This window comes from Brassica rapa, chromosome A08 (assembly GCF_000309985.2).
Source record: "Brassica rapa cultivar Chiifu-401-42 chromosome A08, CAAS_Brap_v3.01, whole genome shotgun sequence".
NCBI lineage: Eukaryota > Viridiplantae > Streptophyta > Magnoliopsida > Brassicales > Brassicaceae > Brassica > Brassica rapa.
The window spans coordinates 19139569-19160007 of record NC_024802.2 but is presented as its reverse complement, the minus strand read 5'-3'; the positions used below and the strand labels follow the sequence as shown (position 1 = coordinate 19160007).

Below are 20439 nucleotides of genomic sequence, written 5' to 3'. Positions count from 1 at the left end.
TGAGAAGAGTTAAATTTACTGTTTTGCCATCCCTTTTGGTAAATGATAAAAAAACAGATAAATCGTTGAGGTCATGGGTCGAACACGGGTTTCTGTCTAAATTGAAATTTTAAGCAACCTCAACTTACCACTAGACCATATTACTTACTCGTTATGATTAGCACGTATACTCATAATGTTGCTTACATATCATCATTTTTGTATATAAACTGATTTAGAAGCCTTTATAAATTGCTTCAATCATTTTGGTTGTTTATACAACTTTATAAACCTTAATTCTTTTTTGTTTTATGAACTGATGAGCTCTTGAAAAACGATTTATAAATCTTTATAACTTTTATATACTCCTTTATATATCGTAAATTCATTTGTAATAAACCATTTTGTTTTGATTTTATAAGAGGTTATAAACTATTTGTAATAATGTGTTATAAAGCTACTGAAATACAAATTTACCATTGAACTTTCTAAATTTAAGGAAAACCATAAATCCAAGTCATAAACTCATAATACTCAGAATTCTACAAACAAAGTTTACCAAACACGCATAAAACAGATAGTTGTTCACACATAACTATAAGCAAGCTATAAAGTTTTTGTTCATTCCCACATTAGTATTCATTGTAATTCCGAGAAGATATCAACCGCCAACTTTTCTCGGATGATTGCAATTTTTTCTTCACTCAGCTTTGTCAAATCCACTATACGCATTGCATGGCACTCTATCAGCTTCAATGCATAAACTCCACTGTCTTCTATTTTAAGAACCTTAAACAAATATGTTTTAGTAATATATTAGCAGATAAATTATAATATAAGTTATTTGATCTGAAGAACCTGGATACAAATCTACCATAAAGATTTATAAGCGGTTATAAAGATGTTACCTGTGGGAAACCTTCAGATACAATTTTTATCGAGAACTTGCTTGTATCCATGCTGACATCTTTGAAGAAGTAGCGAATCATGAATGGGAGAGCCATCGCATATGCATTAACGTAAGGGACCAAACTCGCATCTGTGAACTTCATTGCTGCACAATTGAATGCTGTGATATTTCTCTTCTCCAAGTTGATTACAACTCCAAGCCAATACTTCTCTGCTACTGCAATGGCCGAATAGAGGAAGTTGATATTCTTCTCTATGTTGTACTTGTCAAAGCCTGCTCCAAATTGGAAACCTTTCTTGTCATCTAAAAACTCATCATAAAACTCATCTATTTCTTCAAGAAACTTCACTCCAACAACTAAGGCAGTTTTGTTCAGAAACAAATCTGGATTGTTTATCTGTCTCAGTTTCAGCAACTCAAAACCTGCTTCAATATGCTGAAACAAAAAAAAAACAAATACTCAGAATAGCGATCATATAGTTTTATAAAGAAGATTAATATAAATTTATAAGGGATTATAAAGAATTTTTGTTCACATATAGTCTAACCGTTTTTGAAAGTTTTTTTCCCGGAGTTTCAATATCCGAAAACCACTTTGCGTTTACTATCTCTTGATTGATTCTCAGCTTCCTACATTGGACACTCATACTTTTTTATGTAGATATCTAGTTTCATGAAATATATAGCTTCTTATAAAATAAAACTTACTTTCTTTTGTTTGACATTTTCCATTCTCTCATTTTTTCTTTTCTTGTTTTATCAACTGGCTCAAAGGGATGAAGAATCGGATGTTTCTTCCTTGCTCCTGTAAACGGTGGTTGTGTATGAATGGATGGTATTTGACCTCTTTCACTTCTTCTTAGCGGAACATTATCTGTATCAGCTTTAAACTTCTTTTGAAGTGGAGGCTCAACATCTTCGTTTACCTACAGAACAAAAAAAATAGTCCCCTTTTTACAAAGGATTATTAAGTCTATAAAATAAATCAATACTCATAAAGTTTGGAAAACAAACCTGGCTGTGTTGTTGTACCAATCTCTTTTTTATTTTCATTAGAGGTTGGAAAACAGGAATCTCATAAACATCTCTCATAAGAACCTGATTCATGCAAATCGTTTTTATATAATTGTTTAAGAGACCTTAACGATCATGAAATAGTTTATAAAGCTTTATAAAATACCTCATTTGTACCCTTTCCACTATGACTTTCTTGGGAAAGGAGATCAAACTTAGGAGACGTAAATGTTGGATTAGGCGATGAAACCTTCAGACAAAATATTTGAAAATTAGATGTTTATGCTATATACATTAAACTTTTACAAGGCCTTATAAAATATATTAATTTTGTACCCTTGTATCAAAGTTTGGAGTATTGAATGTTGGAGTAGGCGACGTAACCTACAAAAGAAATAAGAAATTCAATTTGCCTATCACTAAATTAAAAAATTTATAAACCTTTATATCCTGTTTTAGATTCATACCTGCGACGTTTGTTTCAAGCAACTTTCTGATTCAAGTTTTTCTGTGTCTTCGTCTTGAGTGATTTTTTGTGTAGTCTCAATTTCCCCAAGAATATTCTCTTCTTCCCTTTGATGCTCTGTACCAGATTTTGCTTCTTCATCACATATCTCTTTTTCATTTTCATCATCCAGTGCACTTCTTCCATCGCCAGAGTTTGCTTCTTCAGCAATTGTATCTTCAGAGTTTGCTGCTTCAGCAATTGTATCTTCTTCATTTTCATCATCTGGTGCATTTTTTTTATCATCAGAGTTTGCTTCTTCATTAATTGTATCTTCTTCATTTTCATAATCTTGTGCACTTCTTCTATCACCAGAACTAGCTCCATTTTCACAATCTTCTTTGTTTGGTGAACTGTCGTTAAACTTCAAAAAAACAAGTGAAATCATTAGAGAGGAATAACACGCGAAATTTGATAAGTAATTGGTAAAATTGAATTGGTTACCTTAACTCCTAAAACATTCTGGATCATTACTACTCGCTTATCCAAATCACGAACCATTTGGATTAGCTTATCAAGTTTCTCGCTGTTAGACATGGAATGATTTTTATCTTTTCTTTGCTCCTTATCCTTTTGATACTCTTCATCTTTATTTTCCTCTTCATCTGTCTTTTCCTCTTCATCTTTCTTTTCCTCTTCATCTTCATTATGGTTCAGATCTTCACCATGCTCTGCATCTTCGTCTTTTGTCTTGCGTTGTTGACCTATATCTTCTGTTGCAACAAACATATCCACAAAACCTTTCTCCCAATCGCTTCTCCTCATTTTGTATCCTTGTTGAACTAGTTTCACAACACTGTGAAAGTCAGCATCGTCACTATGTGTTGCCCCCACCAAATGTTTGTATTCCTCAGCCAATCCAATCACTGTGCTAACCTCAACCTGTAGAATAAATAAAACATATCTATGTAAACCTCTTATATATTAATTTATATAGTCCTTATAAAAGTACATTTATAATCTTGTATAAACACATGTCAAATTTACAATCCTACAAGACACCGATTTGTGGACCTTTTCAAGGAGTCCCTAGAAATCCACTTTTCAAACAATACAATACGAATATATTTATATACGCTTATAAAAACTCACATTGTTTATCTTCTCCAGCTCTAACACTTCAGCTATTGTCGGAGTTCTTGTTGAGTCCCAATGTAGACACAACGGATCAGAAGAAGAGGATGTCTCGCATGGCTTTCCCAAAGATTTACCAAGCACATTCACTGATGACATTGCCCACAGATTTATGGCTAGCGCAAAACCACTCACTTCATAACTATCTCCTGTCCAGGAACTTGCACTCAAACTTTTTACACTTCTCATCAAGATTCTATAAGCAGTTTTACCCCAAGCAATCTTGTGTGAGCGATAGTTCATATAACGCTGCAACCTGTCTCTCGGGATTTTAGAACTCGGATTTTCTGCCATAATTACCGCTTCTGTGAGTATTGCTGTTCCAAGGGATAATCTTTCTAGTGTTGGCATGCTTCGTGCTTTCTTTTTAAACATTTCATATAACGTTCTCACCGTAAACTTATCAATCTTGCCCAGCATCCAAATGTATGGCTTCTTCATTATTTTGAACAGCGGCTCTGTTATTGTCTGATCTTCCTCACAACGTAAGCCTGTTGTCAGATGAAATTCCCTTAGTGAAAACCTCATAGGCTGGTCCGAGAAAGTAAACCAGAGATCCTCTCCTTGCGTCAATACTCTTCGCTGCATTAGAAAATGGAACAACTCTTCTGAAAATTGAACCCTATTCCTTTTAACCAACTTCAAAATGCTCCCAATGTGAGAGTTCTCTATGAAAGAAAACTCTTCTTTTCCTAATATATCTTCCACCTTCTCGATATAATCAATCTTTGAGTGATGGATTATCGCTTTGGGATTATCTGGTGTTTCTACAGCTTCATAAACCCTCCCAGGCAATTTCAAGGTTGTGCAAAACTCGTTGCTATCCAACTGCAATACAAGACAACACTTCTTGAGTTCACGCATTTTATAATTACTTGAAACCCACATTTATAAAGGCTTATAATTTTTCAAAAAAACTCAATGTTCACTATCGATACTATTTCTCTTAGATCTAACTAGAAACATGACAATCCTCAACCAATGTTCTTCTATTTTCTTATAACAGAAATAACAAATTCAAAAAATGACTTGAAACAAACAATAATTTAGGTACTTACTTGTAGAGAATCGTGAAGATAAGAATCATGAATAGGAGAATCGTGAAGAGGAGAATCGTGTATAGGAGAATCGTGTAGAGGAGAATCGTGAGGAGTAGACGACATTTTTTGAGATGAAATTTTGAATCGTATAGTCTGATTGTTATTCGTCGTCACCGGATGCTCTTTCCAGAGAGACGGCGTGACTAGTGAGAGAGAAGACCTTTTGTCGTCGCCGTTGCTAGAATCGCCGTCGTAGCTCTGTAATCTCGTCGCCTTCGATGGCGAGCTAGAGAGATTCGAGAGAAAAGGTTAAAATTGCGAGGGTTATTATTGTCTTTCGGCTACTAAACAATTAGGTATTTGTGAAAATGTCCTCCTCCTGAGTGTAAATTTGAAAAGGGGTACTCAACAAAGTGTAAATGTATAATTTCCCCCATATTTTTTACAATTTTCGAAAATAAGTAATATTAAAATGTAAAACTTTATTTTATGCCACATGTCATCTTTCGGGAGAAATTTTTTCCGCTGATGTGGACGTCCTATGGAGACTCAAAAGCTCCCTTTTATTAGTAGTGTTGTATGTTTACATATTTTTTACAATTTTCGAAAATAAGTAATATTTAAATGTAAAATTTTATTTTATGCCACATGTCATCTTTCGGGAGAAATTTTTTCCGCTGATGTGGACGCTCTATAGAGACTCAAAAGCTCCCTTTTATTAGTAGATTTATGCTGTATGTTTACATATTTTTTACAATTTTCGAAAATAAGTAATATTAAAATGTAAAACTTTATTTTATGCCACATGTCATCTTTCGGGAGAAATTTTTTCCGCTGATGTGGACGTCCTATGGAGACTCAAAAGCTCCCTTTTATTAGTAGAGATTTATAAGATATATTTCATCTTATTTAGTTGGTTTTTGTTCAAAAACACATTTATTTATTATTCTCAAAAATTTATTCTATTTGATTGCTCTAAGAGTATCTCCAAAAAAAAACTCTATAATTTCAAATATAGAGTTTTTTGCTCTAAAAAAATTTCAAAACTTCAAATTTAGAGTTTTAATGAAGTTTCACTACTCAAAACTCTAGATTTGAAGTTTCATTTTTTATTTGCATTTTGGTTCTTATAATTAATTATACATCACATTTATGATTCTTAACTATTTTCTCATTTATCATTTTAATCTTTAAAACTTGTGTATATCATAAATATTTCAAATTTAATTTTCTTAATTCAAATTTTACACATAAAATTAAACAAATACTTTAAAACTAGAATTAGATAACAAGAATATTACAAAAGAAACTTAATAAAAAATTTAAAAAGATACATGAAAACATTATTATTACATAAATTTAAATATTAAAACAACACTAGTAGTTTAGTAAATTTTCTTCGGAACCTCTAAAATATTGTCCAAATAAATTTGGTGTAACCGAAGATAGAGCTTTATGGATATAAGTTTATGGAATAATTTGGTATGTTCTTTGTATTTTTAATATTTAACTATATATTCTTGTTTATAATTTTATATTTTAGTGTAAGATTTTATTAATTAATATTACTGTAATATTTTTATATATGTGCTAGTTATGTATAAAACTTGTATGAATTTATATTAACTATGACAAATATAAGGACCATAGTGTAAATTACAAATAATTTTCAAGTTACAATTGAAGTTTTATTTTTGGAGAAAAACATCATAAAACTTCAAAAAATGTTTTTTGGAAACTCTACATATAAGCTTCGAATGTTACGAACCGTCCCGCCCCGCACCGCAGTTAACAGTAACAAAAATCTTTACATATACTATATATCTATACGTTTTTATAACTGTTAAAACCGCACCGCAGTTAAACCGCTTGTCCCGCACCGCTCAAACCGCAATTACCATTCGGAGCCATAGAGTCTTTTTGGATATGACTTATACTTTTTACTCAATTTTTTTATATCACATGAAAAAATGTGCATGATATCTGATACCGGGCTTGAAAAAGATTAATAGAAAAATTGTTTATTTATTAATTTCATAATTTGAATGCATTTCTTTTTTTCCTTCATTTTATTGCCTAGTAGTGCCTATAATTATAATTTCAATGTGTGCTATATTTTATTTATTTGACACTCTAAGAAAAAACAATTCGACTTGTTCCAATTCTAGATGTATCAAAACACTTTTAATCCAAAACTATATATGATCTTAAGAGAATTTTCATGTTTACCACTTTCATAATATTATTATTCATGTTTACCTGAAACATGCATTAATATAAGAATTTGTATTTTTTTTCTCTTTTATGATTCATTTGAGATGTTGGAAAAGAATATAATTATAAGATTTTATTTGATAAGTTTTTCTTTATAAAAATTAAAAATAGCAAAAGAGATTCGCTTTTTACTATTCGATTTAAACGAAAATAACATTACTGATTAGTGATTACACAAATTATGTTTTAAGTTTTTTTTTTTTTGTCAAGAGACAAGCTCTCATATACTGTCATATATCTTTAACAATTTTAACATTTTCATTTTATCAAACTATCACAATTAAGAATGGGTTTTTCATATTGGGCAGAACTTCATAATAAGCAATTTACCACGCATGCATCTATAAAAGTCTCATGGTTTCTCTTTTTTTTTTTTTTCCACAAATGAAAATAACATACTGAATGAAAAATGTCTTGCTCAGCTTATGTTACAGTAAGCAAATTTGTATTCCTTTTGGTTCTTTACAAAACAAAATGTTCATCTCCTCTTGTCTCTTTTTCTTATCTAAGAAAGTTACAAATGTGCATCCCACACAGCTTGGTCACCTTCTCCACACACGGCATGAACCAGCCACATTCTATCGACTGATTTGCATACCCCACTGCACTTCCAGTCGAATGACGCCACACACACGTCTCCAACCTCAGCCCTCATTTCACAAACTTTGGGAAAGATAGAGCAAAAAGATGAGAAAAAAGCTCAAATCCTCCTTTACTAACTTCTGAAGCATCTATAAAAATATATAGCTTTTTACCTGGAGGAGTACCACAACAGAAATTACGATCATCTATATGCTCAACCTCAAGACCGAGGAACCATGACCCTAATGTCACATCTTCATTTGCATACTTGTGCAAAATTGGCCTGAAAAGTAAAACATCACATGTTATATATGCTTGGATAATAATTAATAACCATTTCCCTGGATAAAACATATTTTTCTTTTGTGGAGAATTCAAGAGCACATAGTTATTTACTTACTGGTTGTTAGATATATATGTCGCAAGATCCTTTGAGATGGCATAGATCTGTCCTGTAGCATGTCGAAAATATTTGTTACCTTCCTCTCCAAACTTCCAAAACTCGGGCTCACGATATTTGGCCGTCCTACACGTTTTGAAAACTGCTTTTAGATCCACGATGAGATGTAACATTTCAAAAGAAAAATGAGATGGTACAATGTCTTAGGCCTCTTTAGATAATCCGGTACAGGGCTATTTATCAATACTCCTTGGAAATTAGTAGGGTTTTGGCCTAGATACCCCAAATTAAACAAAAAATGTGATAACAAACACAGAGGGATTATTACTTCTTAGTAAGAACTGGTCCTGATTTCATGCATCCAATGTAGACCCTCGGCTTATGACGGTGAAGAGCTAATGTGGAAGCAAGCATACCTAACAAAGGCATAGAAAGATATTCAACAATTTAATTCAAGAAGATAAGAAAAAAAACACGGTAGAAACAGAGTATGGTACCAAGATTAACATGAACATCATCATCAATCTTAACGTAAAACTCAGCATCCCATGTTGCAACTGCACTTGAAAAGAAGGTTTTGGTTTTCGCAGACAGATTATAATATCCTTCTACATGATCCTGCAAGAGTAAAGAGTCCAAGAAAATTGTAAATTAATCGTAGGAAAAAAATCAAGTTGTCTAATGAATCTTTATCTCACCAGCCTATAGAAATCTTTGTATTGAGCATCTTCTGAATCAATTTCCTTATCCACTATACTATGTGGTACCGCACTGCCAACAAATTATGTGTATGCCAACAAATTATGTATACACACTCAAATAAGAGTCAATCTAATAAAAACATTAGACTACGTTGCATTCCATTACTATTCAATGTATTAACCTGTGTCCGATCATGAACTTGACGACAATACCCTTCTCTTTTTCCAATTTCTCAAGCTTTTCCCCTGTGATAGATATATACATAAAATTGGTAACAAAGATTAGATGCAATGAAGCATGAAAGGAACAAGAAATTTGAAGGAGGGACATCGCTATATATAACCCTGAGGCATCCAAGAGTCTCTTAGAGAATCACGACGTTGTCTACTGCTAAATGCAGTGTTGATACCAATCACCATGAAAACTTTCTTCCTTTGGCTTCCTTCTGTTGAAGTATTTGTTGTTGCGACATCCACAATTTGTTGATGGCTTTGTCTAACAGAGAGCTGCTTCTGAAGCATAGACACTGACTTGTCCAATGATCTGTGGTCACAAAGATATACAATTTTTAACATGCAAGTGTAAGATTTACAACATAAAACAAATCATTTTGTTTTTATTTATTACACTCACTCTATTGCTTTATGGGTTTTAAGAACTTCTTGAATCACATCTTTTTCTTGTGATTTTTTCTGCATTTTGGCGAAATTTAAAGATTTAAAGAATATAAGCTTTTATAAACACAATTTTTTTTGAAACAAGTCATATAATGAAGAGATTCAGATCCAGAAAACGAGATTAAAGTGTAGAAATAATACTTTCTCATGAGCATATTCCTCGGTAACTACGTTAACTTCCTGATCTCGCCGGTGTAACATGAGCTGGCTACCGGAATCCGACCCACGAAATCTGAAAATACAGCCAAGAAAATCAATGAAAAAAAACTGATTAACAATCTAATATCTAAAAGCAAGAAAAATGATTTACAATGGTAAAAATAATGAAACATTTAAACAAAAAAAATGAAACAGAGGTAAAAAAACACAATCAAAAATCAAGAAACCTGGAGTTGAACATTGCTCCGAGAAAAAAGCAGGAGATGCAGAGAAGCGAAACCCATGTCAGTGATAGTCTCTTCGAGATTTTGGTCTTCATTGGTCTAATGAAGAGACAAGAGAATGGGACAAGCAATGAGAGAAGAGCACAATAAAACTGCAAGAGGTATATTTATAACGTAAAGACAGTGAAATTTAAGTAACAGTCCTTATTTAATGCAAGTTTGACTATTTAATTCAAAGTATCTAATATGTCAGGTGACTTACTTCCAGTTATAAATCATTTGCATGTTCAAAGAAATTAAATTTTAACCCCCAATGAACAAGTGAATTAAGTCAATACCTCAATGGTTTGTTGAATTATGTACTGTTATTAAGAACTTTTGTCTTTATATGGAATATCAATTTTCGAATATAGTTATTTTGTAAATGAATTAAAATTCATTTAAATTTACAAACAAAATTATTTGTAATATGAGTATCCCATAAAAGTTACACCTGACTTCGAAGTTGTTACATGCAGTACGTACGTTTGCGTCTAACGCAAGTCGATATTCAGCGCACAATGCTCATGAACGTTAGTATTAAGTTTCGTAACGAAATTGGGATAAACGTTCATAGTGTGACGGTATACATACATGATCGGTGTTGAGATGTGAGAGTTACACATGATCGGTGTTGAGATTTTAGAAACTATAAAATCCCAGCACTGATTTTGTAGGAGTTGATTCCTTCATAGTATACACTATCAGTCTACCATGGCCATGCTTGATCCAGCAATTCCAGTAACACAACACCAAAACCTGTTTTTCAGACTTATCGTCCATACGTCACCAATACTAACGGAGATACTGATGCTGTTGTTGTATGTTACTTAAGATACCTTGATCTAAGTTGGTGTCACAACAGAAAATTACTTTTGTGTAGATCACGCATTAGAGACCCTTCGAGTGTTATTGTGAGTCATTAAGCAGATTTAAGATCATCTGTGTGAAAGTAATCATTGACTGATTGATGAATGATGGCTAATGTGGAAACCATTTGAAACTTAGAAAATAAATACCAAAATTAATACCGTATATAATTCTATAAACTTACAAAACGTACAAATTAACAACTAAAAATGATTCTCATGTTAGCGATTTGATTGGTTTAGCCAGAGAGAAACCGAAAGAAAGTCACCGGCTAATCCCGGTTTTCCTCATTATCACTCGGCGTCTAGAATCAGTCACGTCACCGTCTCCAACCTATTCAGCCGGTATCCCATTCCAATTCTCTTCTTCTTCTTCCTCCACACCCATAACCTTTAAGCGCTTCCGTCCATCCCCAAAATTCGATTTTCCCTGGGCTTTTCTCCAAATTCGAATGGAAACTTCATCCTCTTCGATAGATAACCACAAAAGAACCTTCCTTTGCCTCCTCTACACCTCCTATCATCACTGTCTCTGTTGATTAAGCAATTCGATCCAAAGGAAGAACCTTTCTAGGGTTTAGATCATGGACCGTGCTCAATCGGATCTCTCCTTAGGTTTCGGCAGCTCCCACGCCTTACCTCTACCTCCCCCGAGAAACCCAATCGCTGACGACTCAATCACGCTTCAGCTCCTCGAGCAGAGATTCGATGCCCCCCGATCTCGTACCCGAGCCGTCGTCGATAAAGACGAAAACTTTGAAGACGAGGACGATGATGGAGACGATCAGAGGGAAGATTTCATCCTTTTAGGTCAGCCCATGAAGCTTAAACGGAGTAGACCCAGCAGCTCCACGTCATCACCAACCCCTTGTAAGCGCTTAGCTATTGATTCATCCTTAGAAACTAGACGAGCCCTTGTGAAAGCATGGGGCAACGAGCCACTCTCAGAAGCAGATCCAGACCTCCACGAGCTCATGGAGAAGGAGAAGCAAAGACAGTTCAGAGGAATCGAGCTCATAGCTTCCGAGAATTTCGTCTGCAGAGCTGTAATGGAAGCTTTAGGAAGCCATCTAACCAACAAGTACTCAGAAGGCATGCCTGGAGCGAGATACTACACAGGGAACAACTACATTGATCAGATTGAGACTCTCTGCCAAGAACGTGCCCTGCAAGCTTTCGGACTTCACCACGAGCAATGGGGAGTCAACGTGCAGCCTTACTCCTGCACCTCCGCGAACTTCGCTGTCTTCGCCGGTCTTTTGACGCCGGGGGAGAGGATCATGGGGTTGGATTCTCCTTCGGGTGGTCACATGAGTCATGGTTACTACACCCCTGGTGGGAAGAAAGTCTCTGGCGCGTCTATCTTCTTTGAGAGCTTCCCCTATAAGGTGGACCCTCGTACAGGGTACATTGACTACGAGAAGCTTGAGGAGAAGGCGCTTGACTATCGTCCCAAGATACTTATATGCGGAGGTAGTTCATATCCCAGAGACTGGGAGTTTCCTAGGTTTAGGTTTATTGCAGACAAATGTGGAGCTGTTTTGATGTTTGACATGGCGCAAATCAGCGGTCTTGTGGCTGCCAAGGAAGCTCCGAATCCGTTTGAGTATTGCGATGTTGTTACATCGACAACGCATAAGTCTCTCCGTGGACCTAGGGGAGGTATTATATTTTATAGGAGAGGGTTTAAGGCTAATAAGAAGCAAAGCATTAATCTTAATCATTGTGAGAGTAATGTCCAGTATGATTTTGAAGAGAGAATAAACTTTTCTGTCTTCCCATCGCTGCAAGGAGGGCCTCACAATAACCATATAGCTGCTCTAGCTATTGCTCTCAAGCAGGCCGCTTCGCCGGAGTACAAAGTTTACATGAGACAGGTCAAGAAAAACGCTAAGGCTTTAGCGTCTGCTTTGATAAGCAGAAAGTGCAAGTTGGTAACAGGTGGCACTGATAATCATTTGCTTCTTTGGGACCTGACTCCTTTGGGCTTGACAGGTATGTGATTAGTTATTCTTTATTATTAGCAGATAATGAAATAAGTTGATTTAGTCTATACATGTTAAGTCCTTGGACTTATGTTTTCCAGGCAAGGTGTATGAGAAAGTATGCGAGATGTGTCATATCACGGTCAACAAAGTCGCCATTTTCAGTGAAAATGGTGTTATTTCTCCTGGAGGAGTGAGAATAGGTAAAAGCAAATCAATATGAAGCCTCAACATTATGGATTCTGGAGTTAGAATAGATTTGTGCCTTTTTCTTGCTCTCTGATTCTTGACATGTGCTCATGTATATCTCTGTTTTAGGTAGTCCGGCTATGACCTCAAGAGGTTGTCTAGAACAAGATTTTGAGACAATGGCTGAGTTTCTGTATAGAGCTGCTCAGATAGCTAGTGCTGCACTAAGGGAGCATGGGAAGTTGCAGAAGGAGCCGCTCAAAAGCATTTATCACTGTAAAGACATTGCAGATCTTAGGAACCAAGTGGAGGGTTTTGCTTCTAAGTTTGCAATGCCTGCATTTGAGATTTGAGTCAGCCTTAAGAATTTGATAGCTCATTTTTTTTTATAGCCATGGTAATCTAAATCCACGCACCCATTTCTCTGTTATATAGTTTCAACTATTTACATTCCCTAAGTTTGCTAAACTTAGATCAACATTTGTAGGGGAACAAACAAACAAACTTCCCTGTATTGCTATGGTTGTAATTCTTCAAGGCTTGTTGTGTACATAGACATTGGGGGTGTGTTGGGGGTATTAGTGTATCCGTTTATGTTCTTTTCAAGTGGTAATAATATAACAGGAGAAAAAACAAGTTTTGGAGAAATTAGCTGCGATGCAGTTTAAATTCTTTTTTAGAAAAGGGAATAATATAATTTCAGGATTGTGAATGTGTTGGGGAACACAAATAATTTTTGTAACCAGAGGAAAAAATACTTGCTTCTGAGTTCTGACCTCAATCATTGCTTTTTACCTTGGGGAAAATCATTACATTCTGAAAAAGAGAAAAAAAAGACACAGTGACAAAAGGAATAAGGAGTAAAAAAGTTGATTATTTGTAACATATATTTTTATGTTATTATTATCATTGTGCATTTGGTAAATGGAAATGTTTATTTGGTAAATCAGCTGAGAAAGTCTGTGTCCTACTTGGGAGGCAAAGCATGGAATTCTGGTGAGAGCCTCTAAAAGCATTTAGTAGATTCTCTGTAATTTTATTTGGTTTTGATTGTGACTTCTCTCCTTGTCTATAGTATTATATTATTATTTTCACTTCACATTTTTTTACTTGTATTATTGAATTATTTTATCAAAGCCCTATGTTTTTTTTTCTTGATCTGGCAAAGCCTATGAAATTTGTTTTATGAGATGAATATAGAAGGCCAACGAGGCAAATACACAAATTAAAGTCGAGGGCAAAAGGATGGTGTCTCTCTTCCTTTCTTAAAAATTGATAGTTGAACATTTTTTAGCTATGTATTAGATGAAATGTCTTAAGACTCATTTTTGATATTTCAACAAAACATTTCTAGTGGGTTCAACTTTTCCTTTGGAAAGTCAAGGATTTAGAGAGCGAACAGTAATGGGAATTGGCACTTTGGGTACTTGATTGATACACATATACCAAGTGATTCTCGAGGGTTGAGATTTACTCACAGATACAAAAATGAGTATTTTGTCAAAGATATTTTTTGGGTAGAAAAAGGAGAAAGCAGAGATGAGTGAGTGTGTAAAGTGAATATTAAAATAAGTAATATTAAACTTGAAGAAGTAAAGATTGGAGTGCTTTGAAACAGTGGGTGGGGGAGGATTTAGGATGTGAAACTGGTAATAATCATAACTATTATTGACATAAAAGCCACCAAATGGTGTGCCCCAAAGCATGTAAACTTGGATGAGAGTGCCAAAGAATCAAAAGACAAATCTGCTATACAAAGGATACATTCCCATAATTATTTTTGATGAACACCATAAAACCACAGTTCAAATTATTATTTCCTCTCTTCTTTCTCTTATGTGAATCAAATCAAATCAAATTTCTAGTTTTTATCATTGGCCTTGTTCATTACTTTTCTTCTCCAACTATCTCTAAGAGGACAACAAGCACTCCCTTTGACTCCCTCATCTTTAACCAAAATTCTAAAAGTAAGTTGTGATAGTCCATTGATATATGGTCCTATTAGTGAAAGTGGATGATCAAATATTTCACTGAAGTTTCACTTTGAGACATGACTGTTGTAATTCTAACCACAATATGGTATTATTCAACTAAAGACTACAGAATTTGGTATTACTATTAGGTTGTATATGTATTTGTAAATCATGATTAAAAGATTTTAAATTTTGTGTTATTCAGTCAAAGTTTCATAAAATCAAAATTCAGCATTACTGAAAATTTAAAATAAATAACATTGAAAATCTGTTGTTGGTATAAATCTAATATTTACCCATTAATTCATATAAGAGAATGCCTAAACTGTTTTGAAATTTCTAAAGCAGACATTAGATTAAAAAATTGTTTTGAAATTTTATTGAACAACAAACATCTGCAACGGGCTGGAACCAAAACTGAAAAGCAGACATTTACTTTAAGATATGATTCAGAGAATACATTCTATTTCTAGAATTATAGTCCATAAAATAGAGCAGACTGACCCAAAAAAAATAAGAAATTTCTTTTCATAGCAGCAAAATTAAAAAGAGAGTTACAACAACTCCCCCTACCAAATGATTCCGCTAAGCCTAAAGTCTACTCTAATTTTTTCTTTCTTTTTTGGTTATTTATGAAACTGAAAAATGTCAGCTTTTGATATTCATCTATGGCTGCAGAAATCCAAAAGCTTCTTCCTTCCTTCAACAATTTCATCAAACAAATCATCAATTTGCGCCACAATACTCTCTGTCCCATTCCTCAAATTACCAAAACACCCTTTCAGATTCTCCACTCTCTCTCTCAACTCCCTCTCTCCCTCCTCTTCGCTTTCCCCTCCTCCGCCGCCGCCGCAGAATCTCCTCTCAAGCTCCGCCTTCAGCTCCTCCAACGCCGCCTTGCTCCTCCTGTACTCGTGCATCAACATCCCCTTCCTCACCCCCATCCTCCCCACCTCAGCCGCCACTCTCTGCTGCAACCTCCCCATCGCTCCGACAAAACCGCCGACTTGATTCTGCGTGTGCGTTTGAGACAGCGTTGCGTCGCCGGGGAAACAGTAGACGAGACCGTGAATCAAAACCATGAGTAGAAGCGAGCTCATGTTCCTCGTCGCGTAGAGCACGCCGCGGAAACCACTGAACCCGTTCTGTAACTTCGTCGACGACTCCATCGCCGCCGTCTGTTCCGACCAAAAAGGGAACCTTTGCACTCGATTCTCCATTAAAGCTCTGTTCTCTTCCTCTATCCCTATCGCTTCTCTCCCACACCCTGCTATCGCCCTTATCACCTAAACCCAACCAAACAGAGCATTCAAAGTTCTGATTTTGATCACAACAAAACAGAGCATTTAAAGTTTTGATTTTGTCACCTAAACCAAAAACAGAGCATTGAAAGTTTTGATTTCGATCACTAAACTAACAAAACAGAGCATATAAAGTTTTGATTTTTATCACTAACCAAAACAGAGCATTGAAAGTTTCGATTTTGATCACAGAAACAACAAAACAGAGCATTGAAAGTTTTGATTTTGATCACTAAACCAACAAAACAGAGCATGTAAAGTTTTGATTTTTATCACTAAACCAAAACAGAGCATTGAAAGTTTTGATTTTTATCACTAAACCAAAACAGAGCATTGATAGTTTCGATTTTGATCACAAAAACAACAAAAATATTCGATTTTTACGATGACCCACCTGACGAGAAAGCTGAGGAGATAACCGACGGTGGTGATAATGGCCGTCGAGGGTCGAAGCGATTGAAATACCGGCGGAGGAGAAGCTTTCGACGGAAGAAACGGCGGTTTTGATGACGAGACAAGCTTCCCAAAGCTTGGAGCTTTCGTCCATATACTCGTCAAGCCATTTATCGCCGACGGGGAGCTGAAGCTTTTGAACGAGGAGAGTGAGGTGTGAGTGAGAGGTGCGGAGAAGACAGAGAGCTCTCTGTAAGAAGTGTACGGACATGAAGTTGTTTGAGAGGTAAACCCTCTCGAGATCATCCATTGATCTGTTTAGAAATGAGTAGTATCCGTTCACTGAGGTAGCAGAGGACGGATCCATTTTTTTGTCAAAGATCTGATCTTTGGTGAGCTGGGTCGATTATCAAATTGAAAAGATATAAAGAGAGAGAGAGAATTGGAGGAGAGGGAAAAGGTTATATAGAGTAGAGATTGGGAAGGTGTGTGTATGTATGAGTGTAAATGTATATATGGAAGAAGAACGAAGAGGTTTTTGATTCTGATTTCTGAGGATTGAAAGTGATTGTTGGGTACAATGATGAGTGTTTCCTACTGAGGAGGAAAGATGATAAGTAATTTCCTTGTACAAGAAGAAGAAAAAAAGCTGAGATTTGAAAATGAAATGAGAAAAAAGAGTAATGTTTTTTTTGAAGAAAATAAGACATATTGGACGGCATTTGGTTCATGAAATCTAGTTTATTTTGTGGGACTATTGTTTCTTACACTTGATAAATAAATTGAAAATTGTAATACGTTTGTTCCTCTTTGCAAGAAGCGCTACTCCATCATCTCTTTTTCTTTTGGGACTTTGGAAAAATTGATTATTTTTTGAACAAAATATATAATGGTTGGATACAAGCACAAGAAAATAACATAGAAAAGTTACAATCATGAGCCTGAGTACCTTAGTATTTGAATATGATTATATAAGTTTCAATGTTAGTAGTTAGGTTTGATTACAAAATTCTCGATGTTGACCATTTCAAGCATGTCTTTTTGTATCTAATGTTTTTGATTTATATATCGGATGGTGATGAAGGCTAATTAACTCTTCCTTGACAAGGAAACAACTGATTACAATATACACAGACTACAAGTTGATTTCTTGTCAACTTTATTTTGACATCGGAAATACATATAAATTGAGCTATATGACTCAAAAAGAAAGATAGGGTGAGCCGATTAAAAGACTCTTTTTTGGTGGTAAAATTCTTGAGGTCATTTCAAAAGGTATTTTACATTGACATTGAAATTTTGTGGTGAAGATTAACTCTTAAATATTTCAGTGATTTGAACCCAAAAAAAAAAATATTTCAGTGATCAACATACAACATGCTAATAAATTAATAACGTACATTGGTCCCTTTCTTTACTAAAAGATTAATAAAAGTAAAGAGTCATTGAATGTTTAGGGTTTTGAGTGGTGTTTTAATTTATTTATTTTTTGACAACAAGTGGTGTTTTAATTAGTTTCATATTTTTATTTGTGTATTTTGGGTTTTAGTGTTCACTTTTATAGGTGCTTCTTCCCTCTTTTCCTCCCTCGAGGTGCTGATTTTATGGATTTTTCTCCACGAAAATAAAAATAAGAAAATGATTAATGTACTTAATAGTTGTATCATTCTTTATTCAGCCAATTCATTTTAGGGATACCTTCATTTATGCCTCCTTTTTTTACATTTTGCAACATTTGCCAAGAAAGAATAAACAGGAATGGAAAAAAAAAAAGAATAAACAGGAATGGTGAGATTCTTTGTATGTATCCTTTTTATTTCCATGCATACTCAAAATTCTTTTCAGGACATAGGTCTCTGTGAGGTTTGCAAGTCATCATCAGTCCAGACAAACTTATCTCAACCATTTGTTTTTTCCTTAACAAAACAACTCTTCGACATGAAACTGTATTGTGGTAGCACAATAGTATCTGTATTTAGTATATTAAAATAGTCAGCACCTTGTTTGTATTGTAGAGATTACATATAGATGCCGCATTAGTGACTTGATCGAGATTGATTATGTAGTACGACGATAGATTCGTTGGGGACTATTTTAATGAAGTAATTTGTTTTATTTAAAATAAATCATAAACTTCAAAGTGGCATTTCGGACCCATTTAACGGCGGATATCTCAAAAGTATATTATATAATAAATTAGTTGAAATGCAAATTGTAGATATAATAAATGCAAAAGGGAGAATAATTTGAATTTGATATATCTTTTTTTTTAACGCTGATTTATTACGATCTTACAATTATAATATAGGAAAGATTACATAGACCATTCGACAACCGACAATACTACCTGCCTTATGAAGACCTACACCTAACTGCATCACCTGAGCCGTCCTATGAAGATCCACGCCTGGCCAGATTTACTTGCACCATGTTGAAGATCCCTTACAAGCTTTTTCCTCTGTAGTCTGCATAATTGTTTAATAAACCGCTTTCTCCGGGACTTGAAACCTGAATTTCCTGTAATCTGCAATAAATTGCATAGTCTGGGATTCGAATCCCAAACCTGGGTGTAGAAGCCTTTAAACTTTAAACCTGAATTTGATATATCTTGTAAGCTAAGAGTATACTTTGCTTTATTTATTTTACCAATACTGAATATAAAAGCATCTTCAACAATGATACCAAATTTGATATTGAAATTAACTAAATTTGGTATTTTAATGTCAAAATAATTTTGTTATCTACAATAATGACACCAAACTTTCTAGATTATTATTTATATTTTTATTATTTGTAAGTGATTAATGATAATAGTCATTTAATAATTTATTTTTAAAATAAAAATAAATATTTAATTTAATTTTTAAATTATATGAAAATAAACTTAAAATATAAATAATACAATGTACTTATGTTTAATTAAAAATTTAATAGTAATTGAACTATGTTATTAAATAAAATATAATAAAATATGTATTTCACAGATTTGATGTAACACTATTCACATTACACCAAATCTAGTAAAATAGTGTCAGTTTTAGTATTTTGTTAGAGATAAAATTACATCAAATTTGATGTTTTAGTAGCATAACTTTTATGCATATTGTTTTGGTTTGGGATACTTCACCTAGCATATGCATTGAATATATATGAAGCCATATATGATAATATTTTATATAAGACAAAGAGATTTCTTCGAATATCTTTTTTTTTCTTTGTTAAAAGTTAAAACGTTTATTTTTACTGTTTGCCACATAAAAAGTTCGGAATATATATATAGGTTTATATCGATTTAAAGCGTTATATATGAAATTATGGCAAATATATTATAACATTGGTATTAAATGCATGCAAGCAATCATACGTAAAGTTTAATAGCAGTTGCGAGAGAACGAATAATCAAATTTGCATTCTACAAACCGGTATATGCTAAATCTTAAACAAATCTTCATCGAGATGATCTAAACCTCATCCGCATCAAAACATGCTTAGTAATTAGGTTAATTATACTATAAAATAGGATTATATGATGAAAAATGTAAAGGATGATGCGAGGGAAATGAGTGGTGGCAATGGAAGAAGGGGACCATGAAATCTATGGGACGCGTCGGGCAACGCAAAAACCTCGATTTCGTAAAGAGACTTTCCCTCACTTTTATTTATCTTTTTTTTTTAGATATTAGTTTTATTATTTAAGTACTTCATCCGTTTTTTTAAAAAATATGTTTAAAAATATATTAGTTTTTAATAAGACAATAGTGGTAAATTATATTTTTATTAAAATAGTTAACCACAACAATAATATATTTATATGCAAAACTTAATTTTTAGTATGTGAAAAATCAAACGTATATATATATTTCTAAAACAGAGGAAATAATTGTTACTGTTGACTTTTTTAATTAATTATCTACCCTTTTCATCCTTAAAATATGCTTTTCTATTCACCAAAAATATTGAATTTTTGTTATGTGCATATTAATAAAATATTTAGAATACAAATATACCAAATGTTTCTTCTCCTCTATTATAGTCACTAGATCCTTTCTCCGCGCTACGCGCGGATAATATATTTAAATTTGTTACATTT

At 33.9% G+C, this 20439-nt stretch overlaps 4 protein-coding genes across 5 annotated transcripts; 1 reads left to right on the top strand and 3 right to left on the bottom strand.

The window, feature by feature from the left end:
* Positions 1-475: 475 nt before the first annotated feature.
* Positions 476-5010, bottom strand: LOC117127411. 2 transcript variants are annotated; one of them, XM_033277730.1, is made up of 11 exons: positions 4601-5010; positions 3501-4370; positions 2853-3290; positions 2371-2772; positions 2240-2287; positions 2070-2153; positions 1904-1987; positions 1598-1815; positions 1438-1519; positions 899-1325; positions 476-768 (listed from the first exon to the last, which is right to left on the bottom strand). In XM_033277730.1, exons 1-11 carry the CDS (start codon positions 4703-4705, stop codon positions 761-763), a joined length of 2766 nt encoding a protein of 921 aa, XP_033133621.1. In that variant the 5' UTR covers positions 4706-5010; the 3' UTR covers positions 476-760. The 2 variants fall into 2 exon arrangements, with proteins under 2 accessions (XP_033133621.1, XP_033133620.1); XM_033277729.1 differs by having other exon boundaries at positions 487-768; positions 888-1325.
* Positions 5011-7091: 2081 nt separating this feature from the next.
* LOC103835716 (probable beta-1,3-galactosyltransferase 5) lies at positions 7092-9992 on the bottom strand. The gene is made up of 11 exons (XM_009111910.3): positions 9604-9992; positions 9359-9449; positions 9174-9232; positions 8884-9083; positions 8722-8785; positions 8537-8609; positions 8336-8456; positions 8167-8254; positions 7839-7964; positions 7612-7721; positions 7092-7519 (listed from the first exon to the last, which is right to left on the bottom strand). Exons 1-11 carry the CDS (start codon positions 9693-9695, stop codon positions 7371-7373), a joined length of 1173 nt encoding a protein of 390 aa, XP_009110158.2. The 5' UTR covers positions 9696-9992; the 3' UTR covers positions 7092-7370.
* Positions 9993-10830: 838 nt separating this feature from the next.
* On the top strand, positions 10831-13330 carry LOC103835714 (serine hydroxymethyltransferase 6). Its single transcript, XM_009111909.3, has 3 exons — positions 10831-12503; positions 12595-12696; positions 12812-13330. Exons 1-3 carry the CDS (start codon positions 11093-11095, stop codon positions 13033-13035), a joined length of 1737 nt encoding a protein of 578 aa, XP_009110157.1. The 5' UTR covers positions 10831-11092; the 3' UTR covers positions 13036-13330.
* Positions 13331-13744: 414 nt separating this feature from the next.
* LOC103835713 lies at positions 13745-19085 on the bottom strand. The gene is made up of 2 exons (XM_009111908.3): positions 16351-19085; positions 13745-15941 (listed from the first exon to the last, which is right to left on the bottom strand). The coding sequence occupies exons 1-2, from the start codon at positions 16714-16716 to the stop codon at positions 15318-15320; spliced, it is 990 nt and encodes a 329-aa protein (XP_009110156.1). The 5' UTR covers positions 16717-19085; the 3' UTR covers positions 13745-15317.
* Positions 19086-20439: the final 1354 nt, after the last annotated feature.